At 45.8% G+C, this 22,191-nt stretch overlaps 3 protein-coding genes and 1 long non-coding RNA gene across 7 annotated transcripts; 1 reads left to right on the top strand and 3 right to left on the bottom strand.

Moving 5' to 3' along the window:
* Window positions 1–1,299: 1,299 nt before the first annotated feature.
* On the bottom strand, window positions 1,300–2,917 carry LOC134029121 (uncharacterized). Its single transcript, XR_009931615.1, has 4 exons — window positions 2,719–2,917; window positions 2,243–2,400; window positions 2,069–2,128; window positions 1,300–1,967 (listed from the first exon to the last, which is right to left on the bottom strand). It is a non-coding gene; the product is annotated as an uncharacterized LOC134029121 (long non-coding RNA).
* Window positions 2,918–4,370: 1,453 nt separating this feature from the next.
* aamdc (adipogenesis associated, Mth938 domain containing) lies at window positions 4,371–8,980 on the top strand. 3 transcript variants are annotated; one of them, XM_062472471.1, is made up of 9 exons: window positions 4,371–4,649; window positions 4,815–5,157; window positions 5,260–5,375; window positions 5,629–5,816; window positions 6,084–6,362; window positions 6,507–6,729; window positions 6,884–7,154; window positions 7,247–8,101; window positions 8,182–8,242. In XM_062472471.1, the coding sequence occupies exons 2-8, from the start codon at window positions 4,977–4,979 to the stop codon at window positions 7,330–7,332; spliced, it is 1,344 nt and encodes a 447-aa protein (XP_062328455.1). In that variant the 5' UTR covers window positions 4,371–4,649; window positions 4,815–4,976; the 3' UTR covers window positions 7,333–8,101; window positions 8,182–8,242. The 3 variants fall into 3 exon arrangements, with proteins under 3 accessions (XP_062328455.1, XP_062328454.1, XP_062328456.1); XM_062472470.1 differs by having other exon boundaries at window positions 4,371–5,157; XM_062472472.1 differs by lacking the exons at window positions 4,371–4,649; window positions 4,815–5,157; window positions 5,260–5,375; ... (2 more) ...; window positions 6,507–6,729; window positions 6,884–7,154 and adding exons at window positions 8,443–8,538; window positions 8,747–8,980 and having other exon boundaries at window positions 8,025–8,101; window positions 8,182–8,351.
* Window positions 8,981–8,993: 13 nt separating this feature from the next.
* ints4 (integrator complex subunit 4) lies at window positions 8,994–18,359 on the bottom strand. Of its 2 annotated transcripts, none has more exons than XM_062472467.1 (24): window positions 18,218–18,359; window positions 17,522–17,716; window positions 17,220–17,337; window positions 17,002–17,108; window positions 16,759–16,867; window positions 16,532–16,641; window positions 16,377–16,427; window positions 16,192–16,280; window positions 15,961–16,081; window positions 15,636–15,707; window positions 15,136–15,310; window positions 14,075–14,280; window positions 13,549–13,691; window positions 13,285–13,400; window positions 13,038–13,171; window positions 12,751–12,917; window positions 12,384–12,477; window positions 12,182–12,262; window positions 11,941–12,071; window positions 11,703–11,762; window positions 11,369–11,528; window positions 11,123–11,266; window positions 10,836–10,956; window positions 8,994–9,898 (listed from the first exon to the last, which is right to left on the bottom strand). In XM_062472467.1, exons 1-24 carry the CDS (start codon window positions 18,269–18,271, stop codon window positions 9,708–9,710), a joined length of 2,949 nt encoding a protein of 982 aa, XP_062328451.1. In that variant the 5' UTR covers window positions 18,272–18,359; the 3' UTR covers window positions 8,994–9,707. The 2 variants fall into 2 exon arrangements, with proteins under 2 accessions (XP_062328451.1, XP_062328452.1); XM_062472468.1 differs by having other exon boundaries at window positions 16,532–16,638.
* A 103-nt stretch (window positions 18,360–18,462) lies between these two features.
* On the bottom strand, window positions 18,463–22,060 carry kctd14 (potassium channel tetramerization domain containing 14). The gene is made up of 4 exons (XM_062473079.1): window positions 21,959–22,060; window positions 21,078–21,302; window positions 20,841–20,975; window positions 18,463–18,967 (listed from the first exon to the last, which is right to left on the bottom strand). Exons 1-4 carry the CDS (start codon window positions 22,010–22,012, stop codon window positions 18,656–18,658), a joined length of 726 nt encoding a protein of 241 aa, XP_062329063.1. The 5' UTR covers window positions 22,013–22,060; the 3' UTR covers window positions 18,463–18,655.
* Window positions 22,061–22,191: the final 131 nt, after the last annotated feature.

The following is a 22,191-nucleotide window of genomic DNA, read 5'->3' as shown; positions in this document are numbered from 1 at the left end:
CACGCCACAAAAACAGTTTCTTCCCTTCCGCTGTTGGCCTCTTCAACAAGGCCAAGGGACCACACTGACTCTAATGACTTCTTGCTTAAAACACACTGCTTTTTGCACTGCATTACAAAATGGTATCTTGTACATTTGTATTTTTTGTAATATTTGTATTTTTATATTGTAATTTACGGCAACTTATATTTTATTGTATATTTTATTTAATTCTAATTCCACTTAGTACTGCTAGTTTATGTACCCTTAGTATAGATAGTCCACATATTTAAATTTTAGGTATATGTTTATTGTATGCACCTTCCTGCCAAAGCAAATTCCTTGTCTGTGCAAACTTTCATGGCGAATAAATCCCATTCTGATTCTGATTCTGTCAGTTAAACGCGTTATTAACAGAGTTAACGCAAACCCATTTTAACGGCGTCAATTTTTTTTATCGCAAGATTAACATTATTTTTGGCCTAGAAAACGTTGTAGTTTTTTTCACGTGCTGTTGCCACAACTACTGACGTTAGAAAATGTTTTAACACCACACCGATCTAGCTAGACCGGAAACAAAACAACAGGCACGCCGCACACACTTGTTTGGGCTTGTGAGCCGGCTAAAGAGTAGTAGGCTAACGTTACATTTTGAGTGGATGGCGAGCGCGAGACGCCCAAATGGATGCCAATACGATTCTGAATGGAAAGTTTACTTTTAACAAGTTGCCAAATTGTTCCATTGACAAGACCAAAGTGATCGGTGTGTTTTGTCGTTGTGAACTGAGCTGTCAACGCAGCACGTCCAGTCTGAAAAAACACTTGATGGCCAAGCACACAGCTGATGCGAATTCTCCACCCCCTCGTCAAAGCCAGGCGATTGCAATTGTTTTCAATTTAAAAAAACATTTGCACTAAGCAATCCGATCCACTTTTCCATGTTGATAAGAGCATTAAAACGAGAAAAAATAATGGGACATAAAGAAATCAAGGGACATTTAGAATAGATAAAAATGTGCGATTAATCGCGAGTTAACTGACATTAATGCGATTAATCGCGATTAAATATTTTAATCGTTTGACAGCACTAATTAGTATAGCTAACTATTAGGCTGCAATTACCCTACTTCCAAGTTTATTCTGAGCAACATCCTAAAATCGACAAGTCAGAAGCTACTCCTGTAGCACACAGAAAATATAGCTCTAGTGCTACAGACAGACACAAAATTGAAATTAAAGTTTAAAAGTCAGTTCACCAATGATTATCGGTTGGGTTGGATTATCAGTCAGTAGGCTTATTTGTCTACAATCACCAACTGTTTGATTGTACAAAAGGTGACAAAATGTGATATTTTCTCGCCCTCTAGAGGATGATTAGAGGAAGTGCGTATGGTTTGAACGTGGGGGAGAGAGACAGTTGTCTGCATGTCCGAGAGGTGTTAAGCCTCAGGAAACCCAAATCCACAACATCCTTTTCTAATTCTGAATATGTAGCCTAATTTAGGTTGTGGGCTAAAAAATGATTGTATGTGAAGCAATAATATTAACTTATTTTAATCACTTTTCTTACAAAATTGTTCATACCTTGATGATGCTGGTGATGATCATTATACATTCTAACTTGCCATAGGGCCTACTGTTCAGAAAATGTTCGGGTTAGGGTTGGGGCTCACATTTCCTATGGCAAGCCGATAGAACAGTGCCCCCTTCCTGGTCAGTTTTCAATAGGTCACCAATTTTGCTGACCAGTAGGTAGGCAGTCTGAGCTAGCAAAACGGTGAAAGCCAAGCCGTTGCTTCATAATGAGTTCTTCGACACGTTGCTTAAGATGGAGGACCTCTTCTTTGAGAGATTCATTTTCTTGGAGTGCAAGAACAGCGGGATCCGGAACCGAAGCGTAGTCATGGTCTGCCAGTAATTCATCCATCTTCTTACCCTGTGGTGCGTCTTCTTCCACGCCTCGATCTATCCTCTCCCACACACCCAGTCTTGGAGGTGGAACAATATAATGAACAAATGAAAGTGATAGCAGCAAATTCATGTACATTAGAATGAACCAATTAGATCATATAGGCTTTGGGTGTTTTACCCTGACTCATCTGATTCTTCACCCAGTGCATCCTCTCCACAGGTGGCAGTGGCAACATGACTGAAAAACAAACTGTCGCATTAATTCAATTCAGTAGTATTTAGTTAAATCGATGGTCACTGGTCAATACTGACTGTTGGATGAAGGTTGTTAAACATTGCCAAAAATAAATACCTTGCCGTTCTAACAATTGTCCGCCTGCCATGCTTGATCGATGACCATGTAAAAAGAGTTGGTACAACCCCCTCCTTCAGTTTCCTGATGCCACATAGCGTCTTTGTAAAGGACTCTTCAGGAAAGTGATCGGAACACACTCTCGTGTTATTTGTGATCTGTAAAAACAATGATCATATGACAACTAGCATCAAAACAAATCAGTAATTGATACAAATCTAGCCAGCCCGACTTGCATTTGGCTCGTGTCTTGCTTGCTAGCTAGCGTAGCTACCTTTGTCACTGATGTCAACAACGTTACCTAACAATATCTAATAATAGTTTGCTTTTATTGTGTTAATGTTGACTAGTTTTGCTTGAGTAACATATGCTCTTAAAATTCAGAAAAACATTTTTTTTTACACCAATACGATGTTACGTTAGCTAGCTAACGTTAGCTCTGGTTTGACAGTAGCCTTTGTATATTATTGTCTTACCTTAAAATGCGGCCCAATATCTCTCCTTATTTTAACAACCCATTCTCGACGAATTGCGGAATTGACAGGGAAACGGTGAAATGTTTTCTGTTTGCAAGATTCCTTCTTTTTGTTGGACTTGCACTCGGGGACGCAGCAGTAGGACATCACTCTGGTTTGTTGTCCAACCGAGCCTCCTTTTCGTTCAGCTCGATTATCGAGTCGATATCAAAATGGCGACGCGTGTGAAGGGCGGAGCCAGACGTTGTAAACATTTTAGAACCTAGTCAGAGCCTGTTTAAACATTCTCTGAGTCTAAAGGTTTGACGTGAGACTCCAGCATAAATTGTTTTCCATGAATTTGAATTCATCAAATTTGTTTTTAGCTTTATGTAATATAAACATGTAGACTCATATATTTGCCGAAAATTACAATCAAAATGTTTACCTAAAAGATTCGGACTTTTGATCAAACATGCGGGGATCAAGCCCCAGTTCTTATTTGTGCGCAAGGGGTAGGCCTACAGAAAATACAAGACTATTTTACAGCATTGCATAGCACCAATAAAAAAATACAAACGTTAATGTAAACTTCAGCAAACGTCCCTTAGGCAGATATGTACGTGCAAGAGCATATGGTGAATTTGGCCTACAATTATGACAATTGACTCAACCATTGGCATGTAATGACTTTTGTTATGAACTAAATGTCTAGATGTTTGTCTAAGTCTAAGACTGTTTAACAGGGAACCAATAAAATACATTTTGATCAACATAACACAAGCAATTGATAACGTAGGAAACAGAAGACAATACATAATAATTTGCATGAAGATTAGTTGCATGAAGATTAGTTGCCAACTAGCAAATGTGTTGAAAATAATGAGAAATTGCTTCTGTGATGTGCATAAGTGACTAGAATTGATGATGTGGAGTGGAGGTTGAACAAGCCTACTTCAGAGATGACAGACAAAGCTTGAGAAGAACCATCACCAGCTGCAGCACAGGCACAACACTATCTATAATTCCAGAAATCTGTGTGTGCCCTGTAATTCCAGGAATCAGTGTGTGCCACCAATTTTATCACGGGCACTGTGCACTATCTACAGTTCAAGTAATCTTTATTTGTGTTTCAATGACATCTTAATCACCAACAGCATCACGGGAACTGTGCACTATAGTCGATCTATAATTCCAGAAATGTGTGTGCCACAACTGCATCACGGACACTGCAATAGTCAAGTAAAGTTTTAACGTTAACCTACATTTAGTGTTGTTCTTGCACTTACACATAGCCTCGTTTTGTGGAACTCAATAGTAACTTAGTCAACCATGTCATTTTTCAAAACTTGCAACTCAAAAGCCTGAAGCCTGAACTAGCCATAGCATCACCTTTAGCTAGCGTTAGCTATTAGCTGCGGACCCGATGCCGGTGAAAGAGCGACTTGTGATTGGATAGAATATTCGCTGGAGGGGGGCGTGTACAGTGAAAGGTTTATTCGTTTCATGTTACTAGACCTCTCTACGGTGCACTTTAGTACACCAAACATTTATATACATTAGCTAAACATGGAGGCTTTACAAAGGAATTTTTGTAATGCACATGGTTACTCCTGTCGTCGGTTAAGTTATGTAGATGTTTTATGTACTTCTACCGCCACTGGACAGAGAACAAAAACTCAAAATTGGTAAGGAAATGGAAAAGTTAAAAAAAATTGGCTACCGCCACTTAAAACTTTACATTTGTTTTAAACATCTAAAATCTTTCCAATTTGAAAGAAAAACGGCCTACAAACAATTATGTACATATTTGTTGATGGTTTCACACAAACGTACCTGAACTGTGAACATAATTTACTCTCAATGGGTAAAGGAAGGAAGGAAGGAAGGAAGAGGACAAGAGAGGAATATTCGAACAACGTTTTGGAATGTAGCCGCACATCTTCCGGAAGGTAGGTAGCAGCTACATCAAAGTTGCGAGGAAAAGTTGTTGATGTTCGTTGTTGTTCAGGACTCACAATGATTATATTTGCAACCGAGGTCGGGCTACTGGCTACATGAATTAAACAACTTGGAAGAGTTTGGGTAAATATAAATGAAAAGTTATTTAATTTCAGAGGCTTTAGCCTACGTTAAACTTTTCGAAGCGGTTTCTACAATGGCCCGATTCCATCTCAAGGGCGCATGATCTACAGAAAAACTTCGAACTTAGTTTCGACTTAATTTGATCTACGATCAAGACTACTGACTGAACATTTGAGAAAAATACAAGAACAACCATGGCAATCGCACATGTCGCAACTGAATACATGTTCAGCGATTTTCTCCTGAAAGAGCCTGCTCAGGGAGGGTATCGCACCCTGCGCACGGACCTTGCCGTGGATAAGATGGTCACATGTGTGGCTGTGGGACTCCCTCTCCTTCTCATCTCTTTAGCCTTCGCGCAGGAGGTCTCAGTTGGTGAGGCTACGTCTTATACAGGTCATGCTGTCTGTTGTGTTTAAGTTTCATGTGGTAATTTGTCGTGATCTGATGATCTCCCTGTTAACTGCTTTCTCCCAGGTGCTCAGATAAGCTGTTTCCCACCCAGCAATTTTTCCTGGCGGCAAGCAACATATGTGGATTCCTATTGTTGGGCAGCAGTACATACACACACACTACCTTTATGGTTACACAAGGTGAGACAAGCACGCGCACACACATTCAGACTTAATGTCACACACTTGGTAATGAATAGCCTACTACAAAGGCACATTAATGATAGTTTATTTGTCTAACAACAATCTAGTTCTTAAATGCATTTGGTGGTTGCTATGTTAGCCCTGATCAGTACTGTATTTGCACACCATGTTTTTGGGCCTGTATGTGTTCAACCCTCTCCAACCCTTGCTTATTTTCCTCTTCTCCCTCCCCCTCCGTCCCTCCCGGCAGTTCTTCCCCTACATGTTGCTGCTTGTTGCGGTGATGATGTACGGTCCGGCGCTGTTCTGGCGTTTCTCCGCGGCTCCCAGACTGCAGTCTGACCTCAGCTTCATCATGGAGGAGCTCGACCGCAGCTACAACCGGGCCGTCACTCTGGCCAAACGCATGGCCACCTCAAGGGTCCTGGCCACCGACAGGTAGCCACAGAAGCTGTTGTTAGTAGTCCATTCAAATGGAATAGTTTATTAGGATGTTTAACACAGCGCTATTCACGGAAGGAATGACGATCGGAAAACAAAATCAGGCCAATCTTCCTACTTACTATGTGCGTTGTTATGCACCAAAGCAAAGCAAATTCCTCATGTGTAAACGTACTTGGCAATAAACTAGATTCGGATTTTGATCTACTCTTCCCCTTGACTTTGCCATCTGTTGCGGTCTGTCTCTCCCCCGCCTTCCTCCAGCGACCCCACCGAGGGGTGTTTCATGTACCCTGTGGTGGAGAAGTACCTGATGACCAAGCGCTGCTCACGGGTGTTGCTGTGGCGCTACCTGTTGTGTCGCGGTCTGACCCTGATCACCCTGCTGTGTGCCTGCGTCTACCTGGGCTACTACCTCCGTCTGGCATCCGTCACAGACCAGTTCGGCTGTCGGCTGCGCTCCGGCCTGCTGGCCTCAGACATGTCCATCCCAGAACAGGTCCAGTGCAAACTCATTGCAGTGGGGGTGTTCTCATTGTTGAGGTAACTCAAATGACTCAAATCACCTGAAATAATTACCTCTAGTGAAAGAGTTTTTTTATTTTTGTTTTGTGCCTGTATTCAGGCTTGTCATTATTGTTGTAAATGTGTACACGCTCACTTGTAAATTTGTGTGTGTCATTTCAGCTTCGTCAACCTAGTGCTGTTCATTGCACTGGTTCCTGTGGTGATATACGCCAGTATCCGACCTCTCCTCTGCCAAAGATTTGACTACTTCCTTAAACCCTACCAATCCCTGCCCACTGTGAGTGTTCTGCCCACTCCTGATGGCCATTGGGACGACCTTGCCCTGTATCTGCTTTTCCTGGAGGAGAACCTCAGCGAACTCAAGTCCTACAAGTACATTAAGGTGTGTGTGTGTGTAACCTGTGTTGAAAATCGATTTATATATTTTTTATAAATATATAAATCTGCATGTTTGCTCACATGCCTGTGGGGATGTTCAAATATAAAATATAAGTGTGTATACTATATATATTAATATAACACTAACTGTGTTGCAGGTCTTGGAGTTGCTCAGGAAGCGGGGTTTGTGTGAGGGGGAGGATTTTGACTCAATGGGACTGCTACAAACGCTCTGTCTGGTGAAAACAGATACCATTGATGGGAAGAACCCCAATACTAGCGATACCGTTAAAACGAATGCTAACCCCAATGGGAACCCTGATGCTAAAGCTAACCCTGGATTAGCCAGAGCGAGCAATGAGGCTGTAGCTCCCAGGTCAATCTCCCTGAACCCAGATCAGGGTCAGGGCGAAGGGATCGAGATGGAGGGTAAGTCTTGGAGTCTAATATGAGTTGTTTGCATTTGTTATCTCCTCCAGTCATTGTCTCAATTTCACCAATGTGTTTGCTTGCATTTTCAGAGTTATCTGCTATGTTGCGTAGAACCAGTGGGATGACAGGCAGTACAACAACTGAAGAAGGGGGTGTGCGACAGCGAGTAATCTGAGTTTCTGCTGACATGACGATAAAAGGACAGCCCCACTGAATTCACATCAGGGTCATCCGTATTGTCTCTGGAACTGTTGACCCTAAACCTGGAGGACAGTACAATTGTTTACAACTCTGCCAATGCCCTGCCAAGCTGTTTATGACTTGGTTGCACTGCTTTCAAAGTTTTATTGCTGCAAAATTGGGAGAATTTGCCCTGTGTACTGTCACTGTTTAATCAAGTTAACAGGAATAATATACTTTGTATTATTGAAGCTGTATTATTGGTCACTGAACACTGAATGTAACTCTGACTGCAGTTCAGTGACTTGACATTATCTTGCCATTGCTCAGGAACCTTGCCAACATTATGGCTCATAATTTGGCTTTTGGGGGGGAGGTGGGGAGAAGCAATTTTAATGCGACTGAACCACGAAAGCTAAAGGGGATGAGGATCGCGGTTTTGGTGCCTAGGTACATTTCTGTGTAAACTATTGAAACTGCATATCTGAAAGAGATAGTTTTTGTGTATTTGTGTTTGATGGTTTTACGTAGTAAATATAGATTATTATTTAGAAAAATGATGTGTGTCTTATTATTTCCTCTCTTTTTTTATTGATTTATTATTTAGGATAAGTTTAGAATTTAGGAGCAAAGTTAAATACTCCACCCACCCGGCCAACGACGTGTAACGAAACGTGAAATTATCACGTCACTATACCAGAAGCGAAACGCGTTGTTTACTTTGATCAATCGTAGCAAACGATTTCATAACGTTGCCTTGGTATGTAGAATTTTACATAATTCGAAAGACCTAAAAGCTAATTAGGTGGTGTTTATATTTGTTACTGCTGTTGTATTGTTACAGCCCACACACCACCGACGTTACTCCGCGGAGTTATTCCGATGTCGTCGCCGGAGATAGCGTCCCTCTCCTGGGGCCACATGAAGGTAAAGGGCTGCTCTTCAGCCTACAAAGACTGCAAGGTTTGGCCAGGGGGTAGCCGCGCCTGGGACTGGCGAGAGACCGGCACAAACGTGAGTAGTTGATGCAGCTTCTGAACCAACATTGAAAGTAAGATTATCCTGTCTAAATGCCTACAGTTTGTCGTTATTTTGACTTCTCTAGCATCACCCAGGGGTTCAGCCTGCAGACCTGGAGGAGGTGCTGCAGAAGGGAGTCAATACTCTGGTCATCGGCAGGGGCATGAGCGAAGCTCTGCAGGTATAAACGCTTATCGACTACCCGCCAATGTCCTCAAATAGCCACCTGCCTACGGAGCTACCTCAAATGCCCTACTACCACATAAATCCTCTCAACACTTGAAAAGGTTGAGGGGTTTCATCAGATATAGGATGAGGAACACAACCTCCCTCTTTCCTCATTGATTTAAGGGAAACTGCATCTATCCATCCATCTCTTTCCTCTCCAGGTCCCATCATCTACTTTGGACTTTGTGAGGCAGAAAGGAGTGGAGGTGAAAGTGCTCCAGACAGAACAGGCCGTTGCTCAATACAACAACCTGGTTGGCCAAGGAGTCAAAGTGGGTGGGGTGTTCCACTCCACCTGCTGATGATGTCATAGCTGTCAGGATGTTAACTCACCTGTGCCAACGCTGTGGAGGTTAATAGAGTACCATAACTGTGCCTGTGATGCAAAAAACAAAGCTGGTTATTCAATGACATTTGTGCTGCACAACCTTTATTATGGTGTGTGTGAGGCAGAGTACATTTAAAACCAGAAAAATTGACAATTAACAATGCACCTTTGCAGTTCATTTGCACTCCAAATAAAAGTCTTATAGCAACATCTTTAACCTACAAATATGTTCTTGCAATTGTAACAAATGAGTATATGAAACCAGTGTGTCAAAATCCTCTGCTGTAATGACAAATGTCATACTGAATAATATGAAACACTTTTATACTACTAATCAGTCCCATTGATGTTGTGGACTGTGTTGCATAAGCTTGTTTTATTACATTACAATAGAGTGAGTCATTATGGAACAAGAAGACCCATTCATTATTTGCCTCAGAATTCAAATTAATGGTCCATTTCAACTGGTGGGGAAACAAACACAGTCCTAAACTGTCAACCTGTCAGTTCTACATATTAACTGTGGCTTTGTCTCCAAGGGACTTGCTCAAGTTGTATTTCGATCAGAAAGTCAAAGAGCAGAGCAAGAACTAGCCTCTAAAACCCTCACACTGTACACAACTCCAGACAGGATCATCTTATTCACTGTTGGGAAGGCTGTCAGCTCTTCTCATCCCACCTCTCCAGACTCCAGCTTGGAGTCCCTGGTTCCTGTGTGGCCAGTTCAAGACTCCCTGCAGTGTCTGGGATATCAGTGTCTGGGGTTCAGGGTAGACAAGAGCAGGCTGGTGGGGCTAGCGGCGTGCAGGTTTGGGCATGATGAAGACCTTGACGGCCTTGCTGAAGGGGATGGTCCCCTCGGTGGCGCCTTCTGCAGTCGGGAGGCCCTCTGTGCTGTCGCTCCATCCGGGCTTGGAGGAGGAGGAGAGACGTCCGGAACTGGAGCTGTAAGCCAGGAGCAGTCTCACCTCGATTTGACAAGGCTCTGGTGGAGAGAGGTAAAGACGGACAGAAACGATGAGTTATTGCTCTCTAGTATCAGTTACTGCTCTCGGGTATCAGTTACTGCTGTAAGATTGACATGATTTATTTACTTACTACATTACATTTACATTTACGCATTTAACAGACGCTTTTATCCAAAGCGACTTCCAAGAAAGTTTTACAAAAGTGCATGGGTCACTGATCATAACAACGAGATAGCCCCAAACAATGCGGGTAGCCAAACATGATGCATACATTGTGAAAACCAAATACGTCCCAAAGGGAAGAACAATAAGACCATGTAGTTAGACAAGTTACAATTAAACAGCAAGAACCTCAAAAGTGCAAGAGTGTACCTGTGGGAAAAAAAAGCAAGCAACAATAATATATTTCACTGCAAGTACAATAATTTAGAGACAGTTACAACAAACCAACAAGTCTCTCAATACGAGTCATTGTGATCCTGGAAGAAACTAAAATCAGGTCCAGCCTATCATTCCTAAGTGCCGTTGTACTCCCAGAACAAGTGTGTCTTGAGCCTTTTCTTGAAGGTGGGGAGACAGTCCGTGTCCCTGATGGAGGTGGGGAGTTGATTCCACCATTGGGGGGCCAGACAGGAGAAGAGCTTGTGTTGGGACCGGGCGCTCTTGAGCGGTGGGACCACCAGACGGTTGTCAGAAGAAGACCGTAGGTGGCAGGTGGGGGTGTAAGGCTGGAGGAGAGACTTGATGTAGTCGGGTGCAGTGCCGTTCACCGCTCGGAAGGTCAGTACCAGGGTCTTGGACATGCTTGCTCTAACTTTGATTGTATAAATATCTAAGCCATTCTGTCTTACTATTGTAGAAAATCCTCCAGAGACACAGCTTCTCACTACTGGAAGGACAGAAATGTGGATGAGAGGACATAAGACGGTGCGGTGTGTGTGTGTGCATTCTCACCCGTCCATGCGGTGTGTGAGAGGTAGACTTGGGTGATGAGGCGGTGTCGACCCGGCCCAGGGTTTCTAAAGTCTCCTGGTTTGGGGTGAATCACATGGGACTGTCCATCTGGATACAGCACCTAGGTACAGTGTGTGTGTTTGATCGAGTGAGGGGTGAAGAAAAAAAAAAAAAAAAACTGAATTCTGTAGATCTTTTAACAAAAACACATGGCCCCGAGTCCAGACACACACAGAGGAAGAAGAGGAGCAACTCGGCCACAGTGAGACAACAGCCCCATCGCTCACCTGCACTTTGACGGTGGTCTGCGGGTCCTGGACGTGCTCTAGAGTGGCGTCGATGTCCAGCGCCACCACCAGGCCGGTGGTGAACTTCAAAGGGTTGTCTGACTCGCCCGTTGGCTCGATGATGGTGGCGGTCGCCCTCTGAACCTGTCAGCCAGTACGGAGTCAGATCAGGTCATGGTGGATGTGGATATAATGCTTTAGTTGGTAGACAATGGGAGTATGTGTGTGTGTGTGTGTGTGACAGACCTGTTTTGGCAGTTTGAGGTGTAGCAGGCTGCTCTGCCTCAGTGTGGTCTGCAGGATCTTGACAAGCTCCACCGGCTTGCAGGCCGTGAGCCTGGGCATCAATTCCAACAGCTTCTCCACGAAAGTGTCCTGGAAGTGGGGCAGCTCGGAGACAAACAACCTGGAGGAACGAGAGAGAGACATGGGAGGGCGGCGTGGCGAGTTGAAGGCTCGTACGTTCAAAGACGAGGACAGCGCATCGCAAACCACGCTTGGCGTTGACGGGCTGGTTTCAAAACTCGGGGAGTACGGAGAACCTTTGACACTTGGGTGGGCAGCATGTGAGCACACGTACCTCTGGAAGGTCTCCACCTCCTGTAGGAACTTCTCACAGAGGCCGATGAGGGGTTCCACCCTGAGGAGGAGGCAGGAGGGTTGAACAGGGTGGCACTCGCCCTCTGAGCCGTGTGTTCTAACTGACCAAGTCGCTGAGACGAGTCGGCGTTGATTCAACAGAAGCGTGTCGCGTTTCGAAAATGCTCAGCTGGTCTACGCGGTTGTTCGCATGTGTGTGCGCGCGCGCGCCTACTTACCCACGCTTGGTCCTTGCAGTGAGGACTAGCTGGAGGGCCTTAGCCTGCAGGCGTACGTGGTGGATGGTGGCAACCAGTCTGGTCTCCAGCCCGCTGTACAGGAACTCCAGCTTATAGGTCTCCTCCAGGATCTACACACACGCACACACAGTTTACAGGTTATTGCAGATGAGCGTCAATGAAGGTCTACGGGCTTTCAGTGTGCGCTCACGCATACTCATGTCTTCCCCCCCCCCTTCACCTGTCGAGTGGCAGCGGTTGCCATGGCGTTCTGTTTGAGGCAGAGAGGGACAGCCATGTTCCACAGCTTCTCCTGCAGGGCCTGAAGGGAAGAGGGCAAAAGGTCACCAAAACAAAACGGGCGAACACTGAAATAACGACGGTCGGTGGACAGGCCCACGACACACACACACACGCACGCACACACACACACACACACACACCTTCATGAGAAGCAGCTGGCAGCGCAGGTAGGTGGCGCAGAAGTGTGCCACTCCAGCCAGCTCCGTCTGCAGCTCCCCCAGCCTCAGCAGGTCTCTGGGGAGAGACACACAGGAGAGACATGCTACTGATGCGGACACTGGACCAGCAGGATGAGCAGTGGGAGATAAACAAACGCACGAGGGCTAAGGCTACGCATGTGGAAGAGAAACCCGGAGTGAGAGACAACGCGTGCGTAGTATGAGCGAGTGTATCGCGCGTCTGCACGCGTGTGGAAAGGAGAGAGCGATCGTGTAGAGAGGGTGTGTGTAGTGTGTGCGTGTGCGCGTGTAGTACGTGTGTGTTAGTGCGTTTGTGGGGTGCGAGTACCTGATGGTGAGGTCCAGGAGGTCCTGTGCTCCTGGTGTCTCCAGGTTGTGGATGGTGCTGACCCGGCTCAGGCTCTGCTGCAGGAACTGCTCAGCTGCCTCCACGCTGCCAGAACCAGAGGCCGCCCCTGCACACTCCAGCCCAAACATCTGCTTTCTGCCCGGCAACTGCAGCACAGGAGAGACAACCCATCAATGACTGTTTCAGTCTCACTATTGTCTCTTGTGCTCATCGTCACTAGACCTGGTACGGGTTGGATGTAGAGGAGAGTTGTGTGTGTGTGTTACCCTGAGAGGGGGCACCAGGTGAGACAGGCTGTCTCTGAGGTAGGCGTAGTGTCTGAAGGTGTGGTCAGAGAACAGGGCAGACATGGTGGGACAAGATGTGGCAGCGTTGAACACCAGCACCAGCACGGCTATGTCTGATACACACACAGTCAAGGACGCAGATCAAATGTGTGCGTGTGTTGGTATTGATAGCTCGGGGGGAGGAGGGTGTCCTAGGGGAGGTGTGTGTGTGTGTGTGGAAGGATACAGGCTGGGTCGTCCATATCTGGCTCTGGCGTGTCAAAGTAAGGGTGTGTGCTCAGGAGCTCAGGAACCAGGGGCAGGACCAGGTTCGGATGACGACAACCCAGGAACTTCAGACACCTGGGAAGACAGGACCGTGAAAAACACACACGCCCACACATACAGAGAGAGAAGAGAGAGGGGACGGGAGAGAGAGAGACATAGAGAGAGACAGAGAGAGACATAGAGAGAGACAGAGAGAGAGAGAGAGAGAGAGAGAGAGTCTTACTTCCACACAGAGTTGCGGTCTGTGGGGTACTTGGTGAGGTTCTTGAGCAGCTCCAGCAGGGCCATCTGGATGCACTCCTTGGTGGACACGTTGGTGTAGCACAGCAGCTCGTGGAGCGCCTCCCGGATGTCCCGGGACGAGTCCTACAGGGGCGCATGGGTCACAGGTCAAGCCCAGCACGGCTAGGCCTAGGGTATGTTTGCGTGATCCTGTTTCTAGATATGTATTTTTTGGGGGTGGTGGTATTCATACCATAGAACGCGTCTCTATTTATGATAGAGATGGTGTGGGTTTTGGAGAGGACTGGAAATGTGGAGAGAGAACGAGGGGGGGGGGGATGACACGCCGTAAGGGACCTGGGGCGGATTTGAACCCAGGCCGCTGCGAGGCCTCAGGTGCATGATGGTCAGGTGAGACACCAGGCCACCCCCATGAGCCTGTTTCTACGTTAGAGTGTGTGTCTGTGTGTGTGTGTGTCTGTGTGTGTGTGTGTGTGTGTGTGTGGCTGCGTGTGTGGTATATCTACCTCCAGCACGGCCAGCACGGTGTCCAACTGGTCTTCTCTCAGGGTGATATTGGTGGAGATCTGCCGCAGCACATGGATGGACTGCAGACGCACCTCTTCGATCTCGTCGTTGAACATGTCCACCAGGAAGTCCAGGCACTTCTCGGCGAAGCCGGCCGACGACTGGGCCAGGGCACACAGAGCCTCCACTGCTGATATACGCACCTCTGGAGGACACGCGGAGAGAAGAGGAGGGGAGATGGGGGGGAGAAGGGGGGAAAGGAGGACAAGAGAAGAGAGGAGAAGACGGAAGAAAATGAGAAAAGGCGAGGCAGACGAAGATTGACGCTTTGCTGTGTGTGTGTGTTGTTGTAGAAAAAACATCACACTGCTGTAATTATGATGATGGAGAAATGATCATGGTTTATATGATTGATATAGAATCACTTAATCACCTTTTTTACTTTTATATGCTATATTATTGAAAACCAGATGCAAAGCTGTTGATTGATTAGAATTGCCACGAAAACATAAAGGCCAAATGTGGAAGACCAGATAGATAGAGTTTGAGTGCCAGAGAGAGAAGTATGTGTGTAGGCCTCTCCCATGAAGGACTACATAGCCCAGATATTGAGAACTACAACCGCCTGATGTCAGGGGACAGATTTATGTCCTTAGACTCAGTTTCCCTGTGCAGCTGGGCGGCAGGGCCCCACGTGGGCCTTGGAAAGAGAAAGTAGGGGGAAAGTACTGGAAATGTAAATTTTGTGACGATTGACCAACCAGGTGTGAAATACATAAATGCATCTATGACCAGAGATAATGTACCAATGACAAAAGATCTTAAAATAATGGAAAGTAGATATATAGGCAAATATCCGGAGAAAAAGGCCAGTCAGACTCCGGGGTCTACTCACGTTTGTTGGAATCAATCCTTTAAGTTGGATTCGAATAAACACTTTGCATCTTACTTTGCTGCCTTTTCCGTGCTGTTTTAAAACTTGGATATTGGATAAAAACTTGGATTCTTGTACTTCGACAGTGTCACACACAGACTATCGCTCTCTGTCCTTCTCTCTTACCGTACATCTCGTCCTCCAGGCCGTGCACGAAGGCCCCGCAGGCCCCTGACGCGATGAGGTTGACGGCGTTGGTGTCCACCTTCTCCTTGGGGGCGTCGTCCGCCCACTTCCTGCCGGAGGAGAACTCGCCGGACGCGTACAGCTCCTTGGCTCTCTCATGGGCCGTGCGCTTCCTCTGCAGGGGCGCGAGGAAAAGTCAGGAGAGACAGACGGCGCAAGAGGTGGGGACAACTGTGCTTCGCTAGGTCAGTGGTTCCCAATCCTGGTCCTCAGGAACACCCTGCCCTGCATGTTTTGGATGTTTTCCTGCTCCAACACACCTGATTCAAATGAATGGGTCGTTACCAGGCTTCTGCTGAGCTTGATAACGAGCCATTCATTTGAATAAGGTGTATGAGAGCAGGGAAACATCTAAAACATGCAGGAAGGGGGGTTTGGAAAACCGGTTTGGGAAAGACTGCGCTGGATAATGGAGAGAGCTGCCCTGCTCCACCTCTCACCCTGAGGTCTGACATCAGCTTCTTGTCCAGAGTCTGCTCCAGGAAGTGGGGGCTCACCTGCAGCATGGACCCCTGCAGGAACACAACAGCTATAGTCCTTATAAATTCTTATTTTTAAGATACAGTATATTTTTGGTGTCATTTTTGCCTTTATTATTGATGATGGAGATGTGTGTTTGGAGAGGACAGGAAATAAGCCTGGGCCGGATTCGAACCCAGGCCACAGCGAGGCCTCAGCCTACATTATGCGCTCATTAGTCCGGTGAGCCACCGTCCTTATCAATTCTAATGGCTTGTGTGTATTTATGTGTGTGAGTACACCAACCAGTGTCTTGGCCGCTTGCACTCTGACCACCCAGGAGCCGTCGCTGACCATGTGACTGATCTTCCCAAACGAGTCATCCACCAGCCGGATCTCCTCATTGGATGAGGGGATGGGAACGATGCTGATTGGACAAACAACAAAAAAAGACGTCATCGTCGAAAATCGTTCGGGTGGTGCTGCCTCCAGGAGGTGGTGTGACTATGTTACTGTGTATGTGTGCGTGTGTCTCACCTCTCCGGGTACAGCTGGCTCAGAACCCACACCATCTGGACAGCTGCCGAACGCACCTGCTCAAAGTCATCACACAGCAGCCTACAGGCCTGGTAGGACACACACACACACACAGCATCAGGTTTACCACGAGTGTGCATTTTATGATCTACTGCTGTCAGGGATAAAACATCTCATATCCTTACATGTTCATAGATGTTCTGCTGGATCTTCATCCCTCTCTCATGGAGCTGCAACTGAAAGCCAAGCAGCAATAATAATGAGACAAGAAACCGACTCCATGCACTTCGAATACTCTGAACTTTATCGACTACTTCAGCAGGAGGAAGTGATGTCATACCATGGCCTTGATGGCTGCTGTGCGCACTCGAGGATCCTGGTCTCCAAAGTAGTCGCTGATGATACTCTGGACGTCCCTGGCACACACTCCCCCAGACGTACCCGGAACTGCTACAACAACAATATACGTATATCAACAACAATGTATATAAACTGCTGTAATACGTGTATAATACCAAATGGCACACGATGGCGTGCGCTTGCCTGTACCCACGCCCGCTGTCATACCTGTGGATAGTCCCTCTCCATCTTTGGTTAGAGGCGTGTCCACGGTACCCAGACACCCCAGGAGCTGCAAGCACTTGTTCCTCACCCCAAAGTAGGTATCTGACAGGTGCTGAATGAGATAGAGGGGGGGACAATTCAAGCTTTCCAGGCAGAACCGGGTAGGCACCGACAACAGGAACTCTGAACGCCGCTCTCCGTTCCTGCATGCGTGTTTTAGGTGTACTTGTATTAGGTGTGTCTCACCTTGCAGGCCACCTCTATGAGTCTCTGTCGGACCGCAGGGTTGTCTGGTAGCTGGGTGCCGATCACCAGCAGAGTGTCCAGCAGCTGGGCCAGCACCTGGTGAGATTCTGGTCGAAGAAAGAGCCCACAGACATGTAAACAATCAATACTGAGACACCGTCTCGTAGTCCTGTGTCCACCAGCGTGTATCTGAGTTTGTGAGTTTGGTGTAGTCTTACTCTCACTGTTGAGAGTGCCGATGGCATCGTCCACGATGCTGTCAGGACTGAAGCCCTGGGTCTTGGACAGAAGGCCCAGCAGAGAGGCGATCTTCAGCCTCACTGAATGGTCTGTCTCCTGTGGAGGGACAAGACGGCTGTGGGCTTAGACATGGCTGAGAAACTAAGACACTGAACAGTATCTTGGCAACTGGAGGAAGATATGCTTCGGATAGAAGTGTCTGCTAAATAACGAAATAAAAACGTGTTTAAACATGTAAAGGATGGGAGGCACTGAAGTCTTGGTCGCTATTGTGGCTTGCCTTGTAGTAATGCTCCAACAGGATCCGGACAACCCCTTCTACGCTCTCCGCCTCCACGGGCTTGCGGGCGAACTGGAGTAGGTACTGCAGGGCATCAGTGGAGTTGGTGGCCTTGCATAAGTCAATGTGCAGCGCCGCTGACTTGCTGGGTTTAGACAGACGGAGCTTCTTGGCCGGAACCTCCTCTGGAGGAAGCTGCAGTAAAGAACGACGGATGGATAGCTTGTTTACTACCTAGATAGGCTAGTCAAATTTCCAAGTATGAGATTATCATTGCACTAATTAATAGTCACAGTTGACATTTTGAAAACTATTGTCAGACAAGAGTGGGTAGCAAGCTAAGCCAGGAGACCCAACTGGCAAGTGAACTTGTAAGAGTTGCACTTTGTCTTGCCCACCGACATCAGTTATCTTACGTTTGCAGTCTAACAATAGCTATCAGACATAAAATGTTCCCTTGACTTATACGTTCCTTTTTGATAGACAACTTAACTAGTCTACGTGTCACCAAAAGTGCCACAGAATGATTTTGACAATCCTAACTTGATTACTCGCTAGCTAGCTAGGCTAGTTCTAGTACTACTGAAACATGGCAGATAGCACCGTTACAGTACAAGGCTATTTTCAACATGTCAGAAGTGCCACTGTACAATATCATAAACTGGATACAAATGCGTTGTGTTACTAAATAGATACCTGAACAACTTTAGAGAATTCCTCGTATACTCGTTTTTTTAGATGCGCTGCCATTTCGTAGCCGCCTGAAAGCAGCTAGTTAGCATTAGCTCACACGCTAACAACACCTCTAAATGTCCTTTCTGACGACCCGTAGAGGCAGTACCATGTCAACCTCAGTCAAGGGTTTGGTTCCAGTTTCTTTATCATATGCAGTTAAAATACCCAAATAAAATTTTGGAACATTACATTTGGAATTAGAGAATGCTAAATGCTCTTTTTAATAAGACATTTCATAGCACATTTCAGAAAACAGTATTTAGATGTACCTTTTGTGTTTGCTTTTCTCTCACAGTGCAAAAGAGAAAGCATCAGTCTTTTTTTCCTAATATATTTTGCATGTAATCTGTACAATAGTCCCCAGTTTCCTGCAGCCAAGCCAGTATACACAGTACCAGTTTACCACCAGGTGAATGTGAGTTTATAGAAGCAGTCATAGCTCTTATAGAGGACCCCCCTGTTTGTGCTGTGGGGCTGGACACGGACTCTGTAGCCCTGTGCCTCAACATCCATCCTGACGCAGTCTAGGAGGTCTGCCACAGTGGGAACAGCCTTCCAGGGGCCGAAGGTCACCACGGACTCCTTGTCCGCATCCAGGCTGTTAATGGCGTCACCATAGACACTCGCGTCTTCCTCTGTCCGCAGCACACAGATGATGATTGTGGAATGGCGGGCAGCAATGGCCTCGGCTCTGGCGATTCTAATCAGCACCTGGAGTAGCACCAAGGCCATGAACCATTTGTTCATGTTAAAGGTATGTTAATTAGACTGCAATAAAGATCTAAATATCCTCAATATCATGACACACAAGGTTGGTGAACTAGTTGTGCATTCTGTTGCATGCTACCGTTAGGTCCATAAATATTTGGACATTGACACAATTTTCATCATTTTGGCTCTGTATACCACCACAATGGATTTGAAATGAAAAAATGATGTGCTTTAAGTGCAGACTTTCAGCTTTAATTTCAGGGTATTTACATCCAAATCAGGTGAACGGTGTAGGAATTACAACACATTTTATATGTGGCCCCCCCCTTTTTAAGGGACCAAAAATAATTGGACAAACTAACATAATCATAAATCTAATTGTCACTTTTAATACTTGGTTGCAAATCCTTTGCAGTCAATGACAGCCTGAAGTCTAGAACCCATAGACATCACCAGACGCTGGGTTTCGTCCCTGGTGATGCTCTGCCAGGCCTCTACTGCAACTGTCTTCAGTTCCTGCTTGTTCTTGGGGCATTTTCCCTTCAGTTTTGTCTTTAGCAAGTGAAATGCATGCTCAATTGGATTTAGGTCAGGTGATTGACTTGGCCATTGCAGAACATTCCACTTCTTTGCCTTAAAAAACTCTTTGGTTGCTTTCGCAGTATGCTTCGGGTCATTGTCCATCTGCATTGTGAAGCGCCGTCCTATGAGTTCTGAAGCATTTGGCTGAATCTGAGCAGATAATATTGCCAGAAACACTTCAGAATTCATCCTACTGCTTTTGTCAGCAGTCACATCATCGATAAATACAAGGGAACCAGTTCCATTGGCAGCCATACATGCCCACGCCATAACACTACCTCCACCATGCTTCACTGATGAGGTGGTATGCTTTGGATCATGAGCAGTTCCTTCCCTTCTCCATACTCTTCTCTTCCCATCATTCTGGTACAAGTTGATCTCGGTCTCATCTGTCCATAGGATGTTGTTCCAGAACTGTACAGGGTCTTTTAGATGTTTTTTGGCTAACTCTAATCTGGTCTTCCTGTTTTTGAGACTCACCAATGGTTTACATCTTGTGGTGAACCCTCTGTATTTACTCTGGTGAAGTCTTCTCTTAATTTTTGACTTTGACACAGATACGCCTACCTCCTGGAGAGTGTTCTTGATCTGGCCAACTGTTGTGAAGGGGTTTTTCTTCACCAGGGAAAGAATTCTTCTGTCATCCACCACAGTTGTTTTCCGTGGTCTTCCGGGTCTTTTGGTGTTGCTGAGCTCACCAGTGCGTTCTTTCTTTTTAAGAATGTACCAAACAGTTGATTTGGCCACACCTAATGTTTTTGCTATCTCTCTGATAGGTTTGTTTTGATTTTTCAGCCTAACGATGGCTTGCTTCACTGATGGTGACAGCTCTTTGGACTTCATATTGAGAGTTGACAGCAACAGATTCAAAACACAAATACCATACTTGAAATGAACTCTAGACCTTTTATCTGCTCCTTGTCAATGAAATAACGAACTCCCATGAGGGAATAACATACACCTGGCCATGGAACAGCTGAGCAGCCAATTGTCCAATTACTTTTGGTCCCTTAAAAAGGGGGGGGCCACATATAAAATGTATTGTAATTCCTACACCGTTCACCTGATTTGGATGTAAATACCCTGAAATTAAAGCTGAAAGTCTGCACTTAAAGCACATCTTGATTGTTTCATTTCAAATCCATTGTGGTGGTATACAGAGCCAAAATGATGAAAATTGTGTCAATGTCCAAATATTATATAACTGTATATTGCATGCACCATTGCGTGGCAGTGGCAAATGTCATTGTGAGAAATTATGAAAGGATTAAGTCACGCTGACTTTAGGGACCTCAATGTTTTCCTTGTAGTTGGGCAATCTGGATAAAAAGGGCTGCCTCCCCACTGCCTCCCCGAAAAACTGTGGCGTCTCCTCCAGCTGTTTCACTAAAGGTTTGATGTTGTAGTGGACTGCCTCACTGTGTACCTGTAAGCAACACACACACACACACACACACACACACACACAGTGTGAGTCTTGATAAAAGTCAAGTTACCTGAGCAGACTGCTGTGCTGCTGTGTGTCTACCTGTAATACGTTCTCTGTAGGCAAGCGTTCAGTGCGCAGGAACTCAAGGATGGCTCCAAAGTGTGTCCCATCACGGTCAATAAAGTACCGGCCTTCAGCATCTGAGCGTAGTTTAGGCTGGCCACTGAATATGTCTGCCAGCTTGGAACCAGGGTGTTTGCGTAGGGTGCTCAAAGTTGTTGTGAAAAAATGGCCACCGATGTTCAGTTGCACTATAGGAGAATGCTGAAGAAAGGATGTACAACCGTACATTGAGAGATTCAGAGCAAACATGTCAACACATGAAACAAGAAAATTGGCATTTCAAAACATGACTTGGGAAACGTTAGTGTATTTATCAAGAATGTGAGGAATAGGACCGGTCCAGTCAAAAGCAACAAGATGACATGGAATAATCAAACGTATTTGCTTTAAGAAAATAGCCATGACGTGAGTCATTTAGTCAGTGGGCCTCCCATGAAATACACATTGGAGAGGCGTCACCTAAATGACTGCTAAATGACTAAATGTAAATGTCACCAGATGTTTGCCCTTTATCAACAGGTGATAAGGCCCAATACCCCTACTATCACAAATTCAAGGATGCCTAGCCGACTGACACCGCCCGTCGCTTAGTCTTAGTTTGCTGAAGTACTTACTCCAGCCCAACAATTGACGTGTGGAAAGTAACGTCGTTAATTTATAAACAATTTTTTTACCGGAGTTGAAGTGTTATTTGTAGCATGTCACCTTCTGCTATTAACAGGAGGAAAATCCTAAACCGAAAAATATGCTCGCTAAATTTACGCGACTGTCCCAGCAACTGTGTAGTGTACTGTAATAGCCAATCACAATGAGACAAGTTGTACAAACTCAAAATGTAAAACTCTTAAAACATTTACCGAAAGCGCGGGGGAGGACTGCTTCCCTGGAGATTTGTAATCTGGAAGACTCATTTCGGCTTCTGGTCTTGTCGAGTGTGAAGTAAGGCGATTGTAAAACCGCAGGTACACTTCAGTGGGTGTGGCCTAATCCTGTTTTCCCCGGTGGGTGGAAGGATAATCAGGTGTTTCTGACCATTATTTAAAATAGTCGGTGTGATTTGTATGGTTAAAATCACTATGAAGGGATTTGA

Source organism: Osmerus eperlanus, chromosome 11 (genome assembly GCF_963692335.1).
Source record: "Osmerus eperlanus chromosome 11, fOsmEpe2.1, whole genome shotgun sequence".
In the NCBI taxonomy this organism is placed as follows: domain Eukaryota; kingdom Metazoa; phylum Chordata; class Actinopteri; order Osmeriformes; family Osmeridae; genus Osmerus; species Osmerus eperlanus.
The sequence above is the reverse complement of the archived record's forward strand: the minus strand, read 5'-3'. Positions and strand labels throughout refer to the sequence as shown.